The following is a 14,692-nucleotide window of genomic DNA, read 5'->3' as shown; positions in this document are numbered from 1 at the left end:
CGTATTTCTGTAAACAATGTCTTAATTAGTGTCTGTGCCAATTTTCAGAACTTTATATTCAAAAATTGGGGAGATATGGCACTTTTTGTAGTTACCGGTCGATTTTCTGTGTTTCTTTTTAGTTTCGAGGATTCTAAGACTTATATCTCAAATTTTTATCATAAAACCTCTGAAAATTCGTTTTATATTTTTGTAAACCATGTCTTAATTAGTATATCTGCCAATTTTCAAAACTTTATATCACAAAATTGGGAAGATATAGCAATTTTTATAGTCACCGGTCATTTTCAGCGTTTCTTTTCAATTCTGAGTATTCTAAGCGCCTTTAAACCAAAAGTACAGTAATCTAAGGCTACTGTGGGATTACTGTAGGATTACTGTAGGGTTGAGGTTACTGTAGATTACTGTAGATTACTGTACTAGACCTCAAAATCCCTTCAAACTCCAAAAACCCGTTCCAGAACCGCTCTCTGCTCTGCCACCACGTACTCCACCCCTCTCGCCACGTGTGCAATGTACCAAGACCTTCTGAATCTCACGGGTAACGTCATCAGAAGCCAGGGACACAGTTTGCATAGAAAACTCTCGAGAACCACGCTGAGATGTGTCAGAATGTTCGTTTCAAAGGAGGATTTTGGTATTATAGCTGATGATTATATGGAACAAGATGATAGGTGAGTTTTTTTGGTTACAGTATGCTACAGTACCCTTCTCAAAAAAAAATTTAGCGCCCCTCCATTCCTGCGTCTCGTCGAGAAGGACATCAAGACACCTCCTGTCTCTACACTCACCGCCTCGCCTCTCTTCTCCCAACAACGTAAGTTTCTTATACGCCCCGCGTCTCCCTTCTTGTCGGTGGGGGTATAGCTCAGTGGCAGAGCATTCGACTGCAGATCGAGAGGTCCCTGGTTCAACTCCGGGTGCCCCCTAAAATTTTTTTGCTTTTTTTGCTTTATCACTTTGGTGTTCCAACAAAGTAAAAATAAGAATTTTTGACTGAAAATTTGCTGAAAATCGCAAAAATTGGGTCTAGAAAGCTCAAAAATCGATTTTTTTAGTTCTAAAATGATGTTTTTAGACTAAAAATCTGAAAAATGTAAAATTTTTTGAAATTGTTTTTTTTTTCAGATTTTTAGTCTAAAACACAATTTTAGATCTAAAAACTCGATTTTTGAAGTTCCTACACCCAATTTTTCTTCTAGATCCATTTTTCAGCAAATTTTCAGTCAGAAAATCTTATTTTTTCCAGCAAAGTGTCCGCACGGTCAGGATGTCATTTTTGTGCGTAGTGATGACGTGGAAGCGTCCGCCCAAGAAAACTACGTGGAGATCTCAGAAGACGATTGTGTTTTCGCGTGTCTGACGAATTCTCGTCCGGGGGGCGGAGCTTCCGATTGTACTGCAATTGAGTACGATAAGACACGTGGATTCTGTTATCTGATGACGTCACCGCCTGGAGATGTGGGGATGACGCCGACGCCTAGGAATCCGGTGACGACGTATGAGAAGATTTGTATTCAGCGTAAGTGGGGGATAGAGGGATAGCGATGATCGGCTGGCGTGCCTGCGGCGCTAGAATCGTCTGGGGTGCCTGCGGCGCTAGAATCGGCTGGGGTGATAGCGATGATAGCGAACATAGTCATGAGTATACTCATCTGAAAGCCCTTAACCTCCTCTACAAGCTCCGCCCATTTTCAGAGTCGTCCGCCAACAAATGCTCCGGCGGCCAGCCGATCCGTCACCGCCAAAAAGTGCTCATCGGTCATCTCGTGGATGCTCACTCTGTGAGCTCCGCAGCGGAATGTGTGGATTTGTGTATTGAGAAACATACTATTGGATGTGTTAGTGTCATGTTTTATGCAAAGGTACAGTAAGAAACTTGGATACTGTAATTTCCGAAAAACAAAAAATTGGAAAATTGAATATTTCCCCTTTCTTCGAAGACTCACATCTCAAGAAGTGTTTTTTGTTGGTTTTTCGCATAAATTTTATTATTAAAATCTCAAGAACTCGTTTTCAAAAAAACAAAAACGATTTGCCACCGGGTGGACTCGAACCCTGGTACTCCAGGGTGGACATGTTCAGTCGAAAATCGCAGTGAGCCATCTGTCCACTTTTTTGAAAATTGCCAAAAATGGGGTTTAAGAAGAGTTTTAACGTCAAAAATATAATTTTCCGGTAATTTTGATGTGAAAATCACATATTGGCGTTTAAAATGACTATTTTAGGTAGTTTTTCTTCAACTTTTTTGAATTTCCAACTTTAAAGGCGCATATCTCAAAAGTGGGCGGAGCTATCAAAAAACTGTCAACTACAAAAATGAAGCCCTTGTTTTGATCTACTCGGTCAACCTAAATTCAACACCCCTAGACACTCCCTAACTTCCAGGAAACCACGCTGAACTGCATCCTCAACGACTCCACAAACCTGGAGGACCCCGCCTCGTTTTTCGACGAAACCGCCACAATTGTGGATTTCTTTGCGATTCAAGACTGTTTAGGTATTCGAGAGGTTAATAGGAGGGCTAAAAAGAGGTAAGTTGCTAAAATATTGTGAGAAAAAAAATTATTTAAAAATGTGTTTTTTTTCAAAATTTTTTTCCAGATTTTTAGTCTAAAAACATCATTTTATAGCTAAAAACTCGATTTTTGAGGTTTCTGGACCCAATTTTTGTGATTTCCAACAATTTCTAATTTAGAAATTCTTATTTTTACCATAAAACTTACAAAAAATAAAAAACTTCAAAAAAATTTTTTTTCAGAAAATCCCAAAATCGCATCGATAAATTGGCAAGGCTGAGAAGAAAAATGGCACGGTTTTGAAATACTTTATTGCTTTCGACAATACAAATCGGGTACTGTAACTTATTGACTTTAATTATTGATTGCTAATTACTTAATTGCTTTAATTACTAGCTACCAGTTAGCTATGCATGAACCTTTTAACAAATAAATGAAGTCTCGTAAATCGACACCAATTGTTCGTAAATCTACACAGACATAAAAAGTGCAAAAAAAATTATAACACCCGCAGAGTACAATGAATAAAAAAACGAAACCAATTTTTATTAAATTTTTTGATTTTTTTTTTTAATTTCTAGCGTCCCGTTATTACATACATACATGACATACGTATGTAATAACGGAATATAATGTTTTTTTTTCCAAAAAAGAAAAAATTGTTTCTTCTTGCAAGCAAGTCATTTTATTACCTTCTTGCGGAGTGAGATGTGTTCGGTTTTTAAAATTTTGTTTGTTCTTTGAAAGTTTTTTTTTGAAAAAAAGGTCTAAAAAAGGTCTAAAGCCATAAGGTTTTAAAAAATTGGAGTTGAAATGTTATAACGCAATTTTTTTGAAGATGCTAATCAGAAAAAAATTTGTTGGTGGTTTCCTGAAAGTTAGGGAGTGTCTAGGAATTTCGAATTTGGATTGGCTGCGTAGATCAAAACTAGAGCTACATTTTTGTAGTTGACAGTTTTTTGATAGCTCCGCCCACTTTTGAGATTTACGCCTTTAAAGTTGGAAATTCGAAAGAATTGAAGAAAAACTACCTAAAATAGTCATTTTAAACGCCAAAATGTGATTTTCGAAAAATCAGTTTCAAAATTTTTTGTAATTTCTACTGAAATTTTTAAAAAGTAAAAACGAAAATGGCGATTTCTAATTTTGTACTCAGAAACCGGTTTCTGGGAGGTCTGCCATTGAAAAACTTAAAGTTTCCATAAATACAAATTCTAGATTCTTACATCCGAAACTGAATATGAGGGGATCTGGCGCAAAAGTTTCCTGGTACGCCTGCGGCGCTAAAATGCTTATTTATAGCTGTCTGGGGTGCCAGCGGCGCTAAAATCGTGCCGAATTTATTATAAGTGTGAAGATCAAATCTTCATTCTGGAGATGAAAAACAAGTTTTCGATTGCTCAGCCTGTTTTCGAAATATGCGTCTACAAATTACGTAAAAATCATAAAAAATATATAAAAATCCACGCAAAAACCCATAAAAACCAATTTCCCAACTTTTTGTCAAAAAATAGTCTAGTGGGATTTTCGAGGTATCACGTCTTCAGCAGAGGTACCAGGGTTCGAGTCCACCTGCTGGTTGAGTTTTTTGTTTTGCTTTTGGAAAGCCCTTAGGGTTTCAAAAATGCAAAAAAATTGAAAATGTTCACAAAAATTTGGGTTCTCTAGCTTCTCTGCACCCTCTCATTCTCAAAATCTCTCTCGTTTTAAAGTGCACATTTTTAAAGGCGCATATCTCAAAAGTGGGCGGAGCAAATTCAGAAGGTGTCCCTCTGTCCTCCAAAAAAAGTAATCATAACTTGTCCCCCTCTCTCTTCTCACATCAGAAGTGTATGCTCATTCACGAAAATAAGGTGTTACCATGGCGACACCCCCAAGTAAGATTTGTGTGTTTTGTTTTAGAAGGCATAAAGAAAACGGGCGCCCCAAAGCTTTTTATATTTTTTGGAATTTATTGAAAATTTTGGTTTACAACGGATTTTGAACGGATTGTCAGTAGTTTAAGTGTGGAAATTGTGTTTTTTTAAAATAATTTTAAATTGGCAGTCGGAACAAACTACACTGACAAAAGTTACACTGACAAAAGTTACACTGACAAAAAAAGATTTATTTTCAGACTCTTGCTGATCTCAATATTTTAACTTCCTAGTGTCCAAAATCGTAACATTGTTGACATTTTTTATTTGAGAATGTTTTAATCTATATATTAACTGATTTCAAACGTTTCCAGTTAATTATATCAAGAAAAACAATTGAATTTAAAAAAAAAGAAGAAACATTTGAAAAATTGATTTTTTTAGAAAAACTAGCTGAAATTTTAATTAGAACGTGCTAATTAAGAATATAGCAAGCATATTAGATAAAACGCTGTTTAATGTTACACTGACAAAAGTTACACTGACCAAAAATCATTTTTCTCAAAAAATTTTTTTTGAAAATTGACTAAAATACTAACTAAGTTATAAGGGAAATTTTTGAAATATCTGGGTATACAGCTAGTGCACTTTTTCAGTCTCATTGTCCTCTCCTCGTTCTATCAACAAGTCATTTTTTGTCGGGTTTCTTTTTTTTTTCAATAATTTTTTTAGTCTATTGAGAAGGGTCTAGAGAGTGGGAGATCTAAGGATTAAGAAAAAAAGAAAACGTGATATTTAGATATTAAAAATGTTATATAACTTTTATATTGTTGTTTCCGGTTCATTTTAATAACGTTTCCTTATATTGGGAGGTCTCCCTCAACAATATTTCTGACATTCAATATGAATATTTTTTATATAAATGTGCATAAACTCCCACTGGCCTACTCTGGGACGTTTCAAAACAGAGAAGTTTCAAAACCGGGACATTTCGACACTTAATGATTAAATGTCATGGTTTCGAAACGTCCTAGAGCCCTCCCACGACTTCTTGAGTCAGTAGAACTCAAGAAGGTCATAAAATTTCTAGGCCCATAAATTTCCCTTTTTGAATTTTCTTAAGAGCGCGACTCCTAGCGGAGCATAAAATATTATATTTTCGAAGAAACAAACATCGGGCTCATTTTTCTTTTTTTTTCGAAGATCACGGATATTTTTATATTTTATTTAATATTTTACTAAAATTACTTTTCAAATTAATAAATTTTTGTAGTCTACATAAATGTGTAATTTTGTAAGCATTTAATTCCGATTTCCGGGCTTTTTTTCACTTATAAAACTATTTCTGACTTTCTTTCCCTCATTTTAAGTGGAAAATTGAAAAGTATGACATGACTTTGGTTGTACAGTACCGCTCAATAGTATATTAAGTTTTGCCTTTTTCAGTTGAAAAGGTCCGACTTTAAGAGCGTCTCATAGTAAAACTAACTGTCCCACAAAATAAATTTTTAATGGATCACACAGATCAAAGGTAGAGCTCCATTTTTGAAGTTAACAACTTTTTTGTACGAGCACTCCCTAGAGTGTTACACATCGACAAAGTAATTTCTCTCTCAAATCGACCCATTTCAGTGCAAAATAGACTGATTTTGAGCTAAAATGACCATAACTCTCTAGTGAGTGTCCGTACGAAAAAGTTGTCAACTACAAATATGAAGCTTTACTTTTGTTCTGTATAATTCATTAAAAATTTACTTGATGTGACAATCAGTATTACCATGACACACTCTCAAAATCGGACCTTTTCAACTGAAAAAACTAAAACTTAATATACTTTTGAAAGGTACTGTACATGTTTCAATTTCCTATTTTAATCAACGTCTAGCATGTTCAATTCATATGGGGCTAGATGTTTTCAACATAATGAACATTTTCACCAATTTGTGATTAGTTTTAATATAGTTCCCCTCAATTGTTCAAAAAAACACTAGTTTCAATTGAAAAACTCGATTTGTACAAATTAGAGAAAAAATATGGATAAACGTTAAATTACTGTCATTGCACCTATATTTGACGGCTTCCCGATTTGTACCAGTTCTAATCTGGGACGCAGTTCTTATCCGAGCGGTTTTGATTTAGGGATCACCCGGAAAACTTGGTTGACTGAAAAAATTATTCTTGCAAGCTAGGCCGTAATTCACTTGAAACTCAATATTATAAGCTGAAAAATATACGAAAATATACATCTCGGGGAGTTTTATGTCAGTGACAACGACAGAGAGAGTCTGGTAGGAATAATTGAAATACAGTGACAAAAGTACAGTGACAAAAATACACTGACAATCAATCCTGTTTGCCAGTGTAACTTGGTCATTGTAGTTAAGATGTACTATGTGTGTCTGTGAGTTCATTTTCATATCAAAAGCATTTTTGTATTCGATTTGAATGCCGCTGAGAACGAAACAGTTTGGCCATTTCTAAACATTCAAGAAATTTAAAAATGCTGTTTTTTCAGGTTTTGTCGTTTTTTTCGACCACTTTTGTAGTATTTCTATCAAATATGGTCGTTTTCTATCAAATTAATAGAAAAAAAAAATTATTGAAAAATACGGTCAAAATTTAAAAAATTCAAAAAGCTTTCTATCATTTTTTCTCGGGTTTAGCCAGGTACGCGCCAAAAAATAGAAAAAAAAAATAGAAAAAAACAAATACCCCGTGACCTTTTACCAATTTTTCCCCACATCCTTCTTCCTTTCTCCACGTATTTTTGAAACGTTTTCTCTTCTCTCAAAATCTATTCAAAATCACTTTACCCCTCTTCTTCGTTTCCATTTTTCTTCTCTTTTGTCTCATGTAAGTCTGTTCTAAGTCATGTTTTTAGACTAAAAATCTTTTTTTTTAATGTTATAAAAATGAGAATTTCTGACTGAAAATTTGCTGAAAATCGCAAAAATCGGGTCCACAAACCTTAAAAATCAAGTTTTTAGCTTAAATTAATGATGTTGCAAGGTTAAAAAGTTGGAAAAATAATTGCTTTTCAAAACTTTTTTTCCAATTTTTAAAGTAAAAATAAGGATTTCTGACCCAACATTAGGGGAAAATTGCAAAATTTGGGTCTAAATGATTCAAAAATCACGTTTTTAGCTCGAAACAGATGTGTTTATGCTATAAATTAAGAACTTTTTTTTTAATTTGAATAAAATTCGAAAATTTCTACTTCAATAAAGAAGCCTCTCTCTCTCTCTTAGTTTTAGTGAATCCATAATCCATCCGTTCCAAGTTTTCACCATTATGAGAATTACAAGAAAAAGAAGCCAATAGAAGATCTTTTAAAAATTCGAAAAAGGCTTCCCCCATTTATGGAAATTTTGGTTTCGAGATCAGTTTTGAAGCTTAAATTCACAAATTTTTGGTCAGTGTAATTTTTGTCAGTGTAACTTGTTGTCAGTGTAAGTTCCCACTGACAATTTTCAATAAACTCGCCGACAAGGTCAATTTTTCACAATTTTCTCTATTTTTCGCTAATTTTTCATTGGTTTCCCTTTAATCTTCCCTATTTCCAGCTCGTTCCCTCAAACCGATGCGTCTACATGCCAACAGCTTAGTGTTCCTGGTCGTCTACGTTTTTCTCGCCGTTTTTCTTTTCGTCCAATTCCAGAAACACACTGTTTTTCGGGAAGAAGAGGATGTAAGTTGTGTAGATCAAAAATAGGGCTACATTTTTGTAGTTGACATTTTTTTGATAGCTCCGCCCACTTTTGAGATATGCACCTTTAAAGAGAGCAGCTTTAGAACGCGGGAGCACTCGGTCTTTAGAGGCGCATATCTCAAAAGTGGGCGGAGCTATCAAAACGTTGTCAACTACAAAAATGTAGCCCTAGGTTTGACCCACAAGATTAAATAAACCGAAAACTGAAAAAATGAAAAATTCGAAAAATTGACCTCAAGCGGGATCGAACCCTGGTATCTATTCGCATAGTGGTGCACCTTGACCAAGAACTACTCGGCCAAATTTAAATTGTTCTAAAAATGTGATTTCTGACATAGAAAATTGAGTTTTAATTAGGTTATAACATCAGAAATATAATTTTTCTGTTGTTTTGATGTAAAAATCACATTTTGGCGTTAAGAATGACTAATTTAGGCAATTTCCAACTTTAAAGGCGCATAACTCAAAAGTGGGCGGAGCTATCAAAAAAGTGTCAACTACAAAATTGTAGCCTTTCTTTTGATCTACAAGAATATATTTTAAGAAATTTAAAAATTCCAGATCCACCCATTCTTCCGCCGGGAACCCGAACTGGAACCGACACTAAATATCACCGAGGCACCAGAAGCATCAATTCCGGAGAATTGTGCCTGCAAATCTACAGTAACCGGGAATATTTATGATTTTTGTTATAAGCTGCCGGAGGTAATCAAAATTTTGATCCCAAAAGAAAAATTTCAGAAATATTTTTCTGAAAATTAAAAAAAATTTTTGTTCCAGAACCCAAAAACCATCGGTAAACGATTCGATTGCAAGTATGTCGATGATTGGGAGAGAGTTGGTAATCAATTTATTTTCGATCTACCCTACCCAGATCACGCCCACTTTCCAGAATCCCCTTCGAAATTTATCGATTTGCACACCGAGGCGGCACCCGAACCGGTCTTTGTCACCGCCTTTAATAATCCATTCTTTCGGAATGGCGAGCGATTGGTAGGTCAAAATTTTTTTTGATCTACTTATTATAAAATATCGATTGATTTCAGATCTCATCGATTCGAAAACTCGGTTTTCACAACAAAATCGTTTTGTACGACTTGGGGATTTCAAAGGAGCATTTGGAGGTTTTGAGGAATGTGAGTAGATCAAAATTTATATGGAATTGTAGATCATAACCTGGACTATATTTTTATAGTTGAAAATTTTCCTGTTGCTCCGCCCACTTTTGAAATATGCGCCTTTAAAGATTGCAAGCCTTAAAATCACGGTTTTACTTGAATTTTCTGGAATTTTCAAGTAGAAAACGCTGAAAATCGGCTGAAATACTAATTCATGTATGCGGATCACAATAAATCAAGAATAAGCATGTCTTAATTAGCTTTTCAGCCGATTTTCAGCGTTTCAAACTAATTTTTTTGGGTAAAAATCAACAAAGAAATTTTATTGCCGATTATTGACATTAAAATCTAAAAAACTCCAGGGAAATTTCTGAAAAATTCGGTGGACATCCGACACCACCGACACACAGACAGACACCTCTACCAGCTACAGTAACCTGGATCCAGGATCCAGGATCAAAAACAAAAATACGAAGAAAAAAAATTTCATCAAAGTGCAATTTTCAAATCCATGTAAAAAAATTTCTTTCTTGTTTTACTGTTTTAAAAGTTATATCGTTTTGTAGATCATAACAAGGACTACATTTTTATAGTTGACAGTTTTCAGATAGCTCCGCCCACTTTTGAGTTATGCGCCTTTAAAGATAGCTTCATTTCTTCTTCAAGCCCTAAGGTATTCCTATTTAAAGGCGCATATCTCAAAAGTGGGCGGAGTTATCTGAAAATTGTCAACTACGAAAATGAAGGTCTTGATTTGATCTACACAGACATATAAAAATTTCGTACAAAATTTCTTTCTGGAAGCGCACTACAAGCTTAAGGATTTTGTCAAAAAAAAAATTGTAGAAATGTTTTTTTAATTTTCAATTTTTCAGAAAGCCTGCAACCTGGAAATCCGTTATTTCAACTTCACCAACTATTCAGACTACATGAAAACCTTGAAAAGCTACCGCTGGAAGGCCATAGCCATCGCGGAGGCGCTCCGTGATTTTGGCGCCATTTGGTATTTGGACTCGTCGGTGATTTTCGAGAAACTCAACGTTTCTCATGTCTACGACCTTGTGAATTGCCACAATCACGTCAGAGACAGGTACAGTACCCCCAGGCGTGGCTACAGTAACCCAAAAAAAAATTTCAGGCCGCCCATGTTATCAAGTTCGGCTCGAGACCTTCGAGAAGGCAGGGAGACTCACGAGGACGGATGGAATCGAGAGATTTGGGAGAGGAATTTGAAGGAGTGTCGGAAGGGACAGTATCTGATGCATGGGTACAGTGGACATGGCATACTGTCGGTCACTAATCCAGGTAGATCAAAAAAATCGAAAAAAAAACACTTTTTTTTTTGAAAAAAATTTTAATCCTGAAAACATAATTTTAGAGCTGAAAACTCGATTTCCAAGGTTTCTATACCCGATTTTTGCAATTTTCAGCAAATTTTCAGTCAGAAAATCTCATTTTTACTTTGAAAACTCGAAAAAAACGTTTTTTCAAAAAATAAATTTTTTTCAGATTTTAGCTTTTTTTAAAAAATTTTTAGCCTAAAACATAATTTTAGATCTGAAAACTCGATTTTTGAGTTTCCCAGACCTAATTTTTGCAATTTTCAGCAAATTTTTAGTCAGAAAATCTCATTTTTACCTAAGAAATTCAAAAAAAAAACATTTTTGAAAAAAAAAACAATTTTTTCTAGATTTTTAGCCTAAAAATATAATTTTAGATCTGAAAACTCGATTTTTGAGGATTCCAGACCCGATTTTTGTGATTTTCAGCAAATTTTCAGTCAGAAATACTTATTTTTCACTTTCCAGCCGTCTACAAGTACTTCCCCACCAATCCCAGTGAGCTCAAGAAGCAAAAGGCGAAAATGTATGATGCTGGATTTGTGTATGCGGTGAATACACGGCAGACAATGATGGATGTGGTGAAATGGTAAGAAAATCGATAATTTCAGAAAAAATTGAAAAAAATCAAAAAAAACTTTTTTTGAGATTTTCTGAAAATTGCACAACTTTGAGACGCTGTGCTGAAATTATATTACATCACAACGGTCTCAATTCTAGATCATTGGGTAGATCAAACACAGGGCTACACTTCTACAGTTGACAAGTTTTCTTTAGCTCCGCCCACTTTTGAGATATGCGCCTTTAAAGATAGCCGTTGGATACTCAGGCTCCGGTGGCAGTTGTCTGCTATCTTTAAAGGCGCATATCTCAAAAGTGGGCGGAGCTATTAAGAAACTACAAACTACAAAAATTAAGTTCTAGTTATGATCTATACAACGGTATAACATTTAGAACATTGCAACAAGAAGTAAAAGTTTTACATCGAGTTGAAAATTTTCATTTTTTTTTGTAATTCAATTTTTTAGTCATTTTTCCTCAAATTTTTTTTTTTTTTTTCAAATTTTCCAGTCTTAAATTCCAGGTACTTCCTGTGTGCCCTCCAAGAAGACTGCATGGCTCCAAAGGGGGCGGATCTCGGGTGTATGTTCGACGGGGACGATCGGTTTATCAATTATGCGGGTTGTCATCGGTAAGTATCGATTTTTATGGACTTTTTTAAGATCGGTTAATTTTTAAACGTATACAGTCGTGTAGATCAAAACAAGAGCTTCATTTTTGTAGTTTACAACTTTTCGATAGCTCCGCCCACTTTTGAGATACGCGCCTTTAAAGTTGGAAGTTTGAAAAAATTGAAGGAAAAACTACCGAAAATAGTCATTTGATGTGATTTTTACATCAAAATAACTAAAAAATTCTATTTTTGTCGTTAAAACTACCTAAAAACCCTATTTTTGGCAGTTTTTAAAAAAGTGACCAAATGGTTCAGTGGGATTTTCGACTAAACATGTCCCCCACCTGAGTACCAGGGTTCGAGTCCACCCGGTGGCAAATTGTTTTTGTTTTTTTCTGAAATTCAGTTTTCAGGCATTTTTAAGATTTTTGAAACAAAAAATGTTCAAAAATTGATGTGCCTAGCTTCCCCTCTCATAATCTTTCCTCCAAGCGTTTAAAGGTGCATATCTAAAAAGTGGGTGGAGCGTGAGAAAAATTGTCAACAGCAAAATAAATATAAATAAAAACTAGGGCTATATTTTTGTAGTTGACAACTTTTTGATAGCTCCGCCCACTTTTGAGATATGCGCCTTTAAAGATAGCTGTTTCAACAAGATTTTCGCGCCGAAGGCACCCCAGACGATTTAAGCGCCGCAGGCACCCCAGCCAATTACAGCGCCGCAGGCACCCCAGACGATTCTAGCGCCGCAGGCACCCCAGCCGATTCTAGCGCCAAAGTCACATCAGCCGATTTAAGCGCCGCAGGCACCCCAGGCTATTCTAACGCCAACGATGCATATCTCGAAAGTGGGCGGAGCTATCTGAAAACTGTAAACTACAAAAATGAAGATCTCGTTTTGATCTACATGACTAATCGATAAATTCTCAGATTCGACCAATCCATCATCAACCTGGTGCTTGCCAATCAATTCTGGTATGATCGGAGGTATTATGTCAGTGAAATCGTCGATTTCTTCCATATTAATCGTGGCGGATCGTCTGGAGACTTCGAGAAGGATATGGGTTGTTTGTATTGATATCATTTTTTGAATTTCAGGGACATTTTGAAACCGGGACGTTTCGAAACCATGAAATTTCGACGCTAAATGTGAAAAAATCACTAAAAACCTATTTTTATTGTGATTTTTAGTGTTTGGTGTTGAAAACCGGAAATTTCGAAACGTCTCGGTTTCGAAATGTCTCGGTTTCGAAATGTCCCTTACTAGAACTTTCTCCGATACCTGTGATAATTGTATTTTTGTCTGTGATTTCTAATTCACTATGTACTATTTTTTCGCCTTTTTAATAAATAATTTTTTTAATTCAAATTGTTTGTGATCTACAGTAACCCAGCTCCAGTACAAAGCTACAGTAGTCATGGATACTGCCGTATTCCTGACATCTACAGTACCCTCCGGATACCGTAGTAATGTCGAAATCTATATAAAAAGAAGTCGTGGCCTAGGATCCGACAACTCGGCCATCGTGGTATCTCACCATGACGTCACTCGACACAGCTGGAAACGAGTGCTACCGTAATATTTTGGGAAAGGAAAATTTGAAATTTTTCGATTTTCGAGCGATTTTTATCATATTTTTCCCAGAAAAACATGAAAAATCGCGAAAAATTTGTCAATTCAGACAGACAGATTTTTTTTGGAATTTAATTAAAAAATCAGCAAAATCAGTCAGAAAATTGGGTTATTTCGATCTAAAACCACAAAAACCGTGAAAATTGACAAAATACGGTTTTTCTGGTTTTTAGGTCAAAATAACCCATTTTTTATGACCAACTCGGCTGAACTTTCAGTAAAATTCTAAAAATCTGACTGTCTGAATTATTTCTGACAAATTTTCAGTGATTTTTCATGTTTTTCGACGAAAAAACTGTTTGAAAAATTTCAAATTTCCCTTCCCATAATATTACGGTAACACTCGTTTTCAGCTGTGTCGAGTGACGATGACCGAGTTGTCGGATCCTAGGCCACGACTTCTTTTTATACCGATTTCGAAAATAGTGTAGCTTACTGTAGTTCAAGGTTACTGTAGGATCGGCCTCTGTGAGATATAGGTTACTGTACCCCATGCTAACTTGTTTACTGTAGTTTGTCTCAGGATACTGTAGGTGTTTCCAAAAATTCTTTTGATCTACCTCCATCCATTTTCCCCAGACACCCCCCGTCCATCCTGGCACACCGGACGCCCAGCACCACCGAGTGCTTGGTACCTGTCGCTTCCCTCATTATCATACACGACTTCTTACTGATTTTAAGAAACAGGAATTTTGGTCAGTGTAGTTTCTCACTGTAATCGGTTGGTCAGTGTGATGGCCGAGTTGGCGGATCCTAGGCCAGGGGACTATTATTTTTCAAATAGTGATTTCGATATTACTATGATATCCTGGGATACTGTAGCCCATTTCAATGATACAGTTCTTCCAATTTTCTATACCTGTCGCCAGACATATAGTATAGTTTCGTGGGAACCTTCTCCTCTATACAAATATGATAATCGAGGGAGGCGACAGGTACCAAGGCTCTCAGTGGTGCTGGGTGTCCGGTGTGCCAGGATGGACGGGGGGGGGGGGGTGTCTGGGGAAAATGGATGGAGGTAGATCAAAGAATTTTTGGGAACACCTACAGTATCCTGAGACAAACTACAGTAAGCAAGTTAGCATGGGTACAGTAACCGATATCTCACAGAAGCCGATCCTACAGTAACCTTGAACTACAGTAAGCTACACTATTTTCGTAATCGGTATAAAAAGAAGTCGTGATGGCCTAGGATCCGTCAATTCGGCCACGACTACTTTTTTTAAACCGACTTCGACATGAACATAGATACAGTAACCTGTAGAATCCTACAGTAATCCCTATAGACCTCACACAGACAAATTATCCTACAGTAATCTAGAACCAACGGAGGTACCGTACCC

General features: G+C 35.9%; 1 protein-coding gene across 1 annotated transcript; it reads left to right on the top strand.

Annotated features, from left to right (window-relative positions):
- Positions 1-7,955: 7,955 nt before the first annotated feature.
- GCK72_003313 (uncharacterized protein) lies at positions 7,956-12,794 on the top strand (the record flags this gene model as incomplete). Its single annotated transcript, XM_053723961.1, has 9 exons — positions 7,956-8,063; positions 8,646-8,789; positions 8,865-9,077; positions 9,131-9,220; positions 10,078-10,292; positions 10,341-10,507; positions 11,011-11,131; positions 11,627-11,734; positions 12,647-12,794. The coding sequence occupies 9 exons, from the start codon at positions 7,956-7,958 to the stop codon at positions 12,792-12,794; spliced, it is 1,314 nt and encodes a 437-aa protein (XP_053592606.1).
- Between the last annotated feature and the right edge of the window lie 1,898 nt (positions 12,795-14,692).

Source organism: Caenorhabditis remanei, chromosome I (genome assembly GCF_010183535.1).
Source record: "Caenorhabditis remanei strain PX506 chromosome I, whole genome shotgun sequence".
NCBI lineage: Eukaryota > Metazoa > Nematoda > Chromadorea > Rhabditida > Rhabditidae > Caenorhabditis > Caenorhabditis remanei.
The sequence above is the reverse complement of the archived record's forward strand: the minus strand, read 5'-3'. Positions and strand labels throughout refer to the sequence as shown.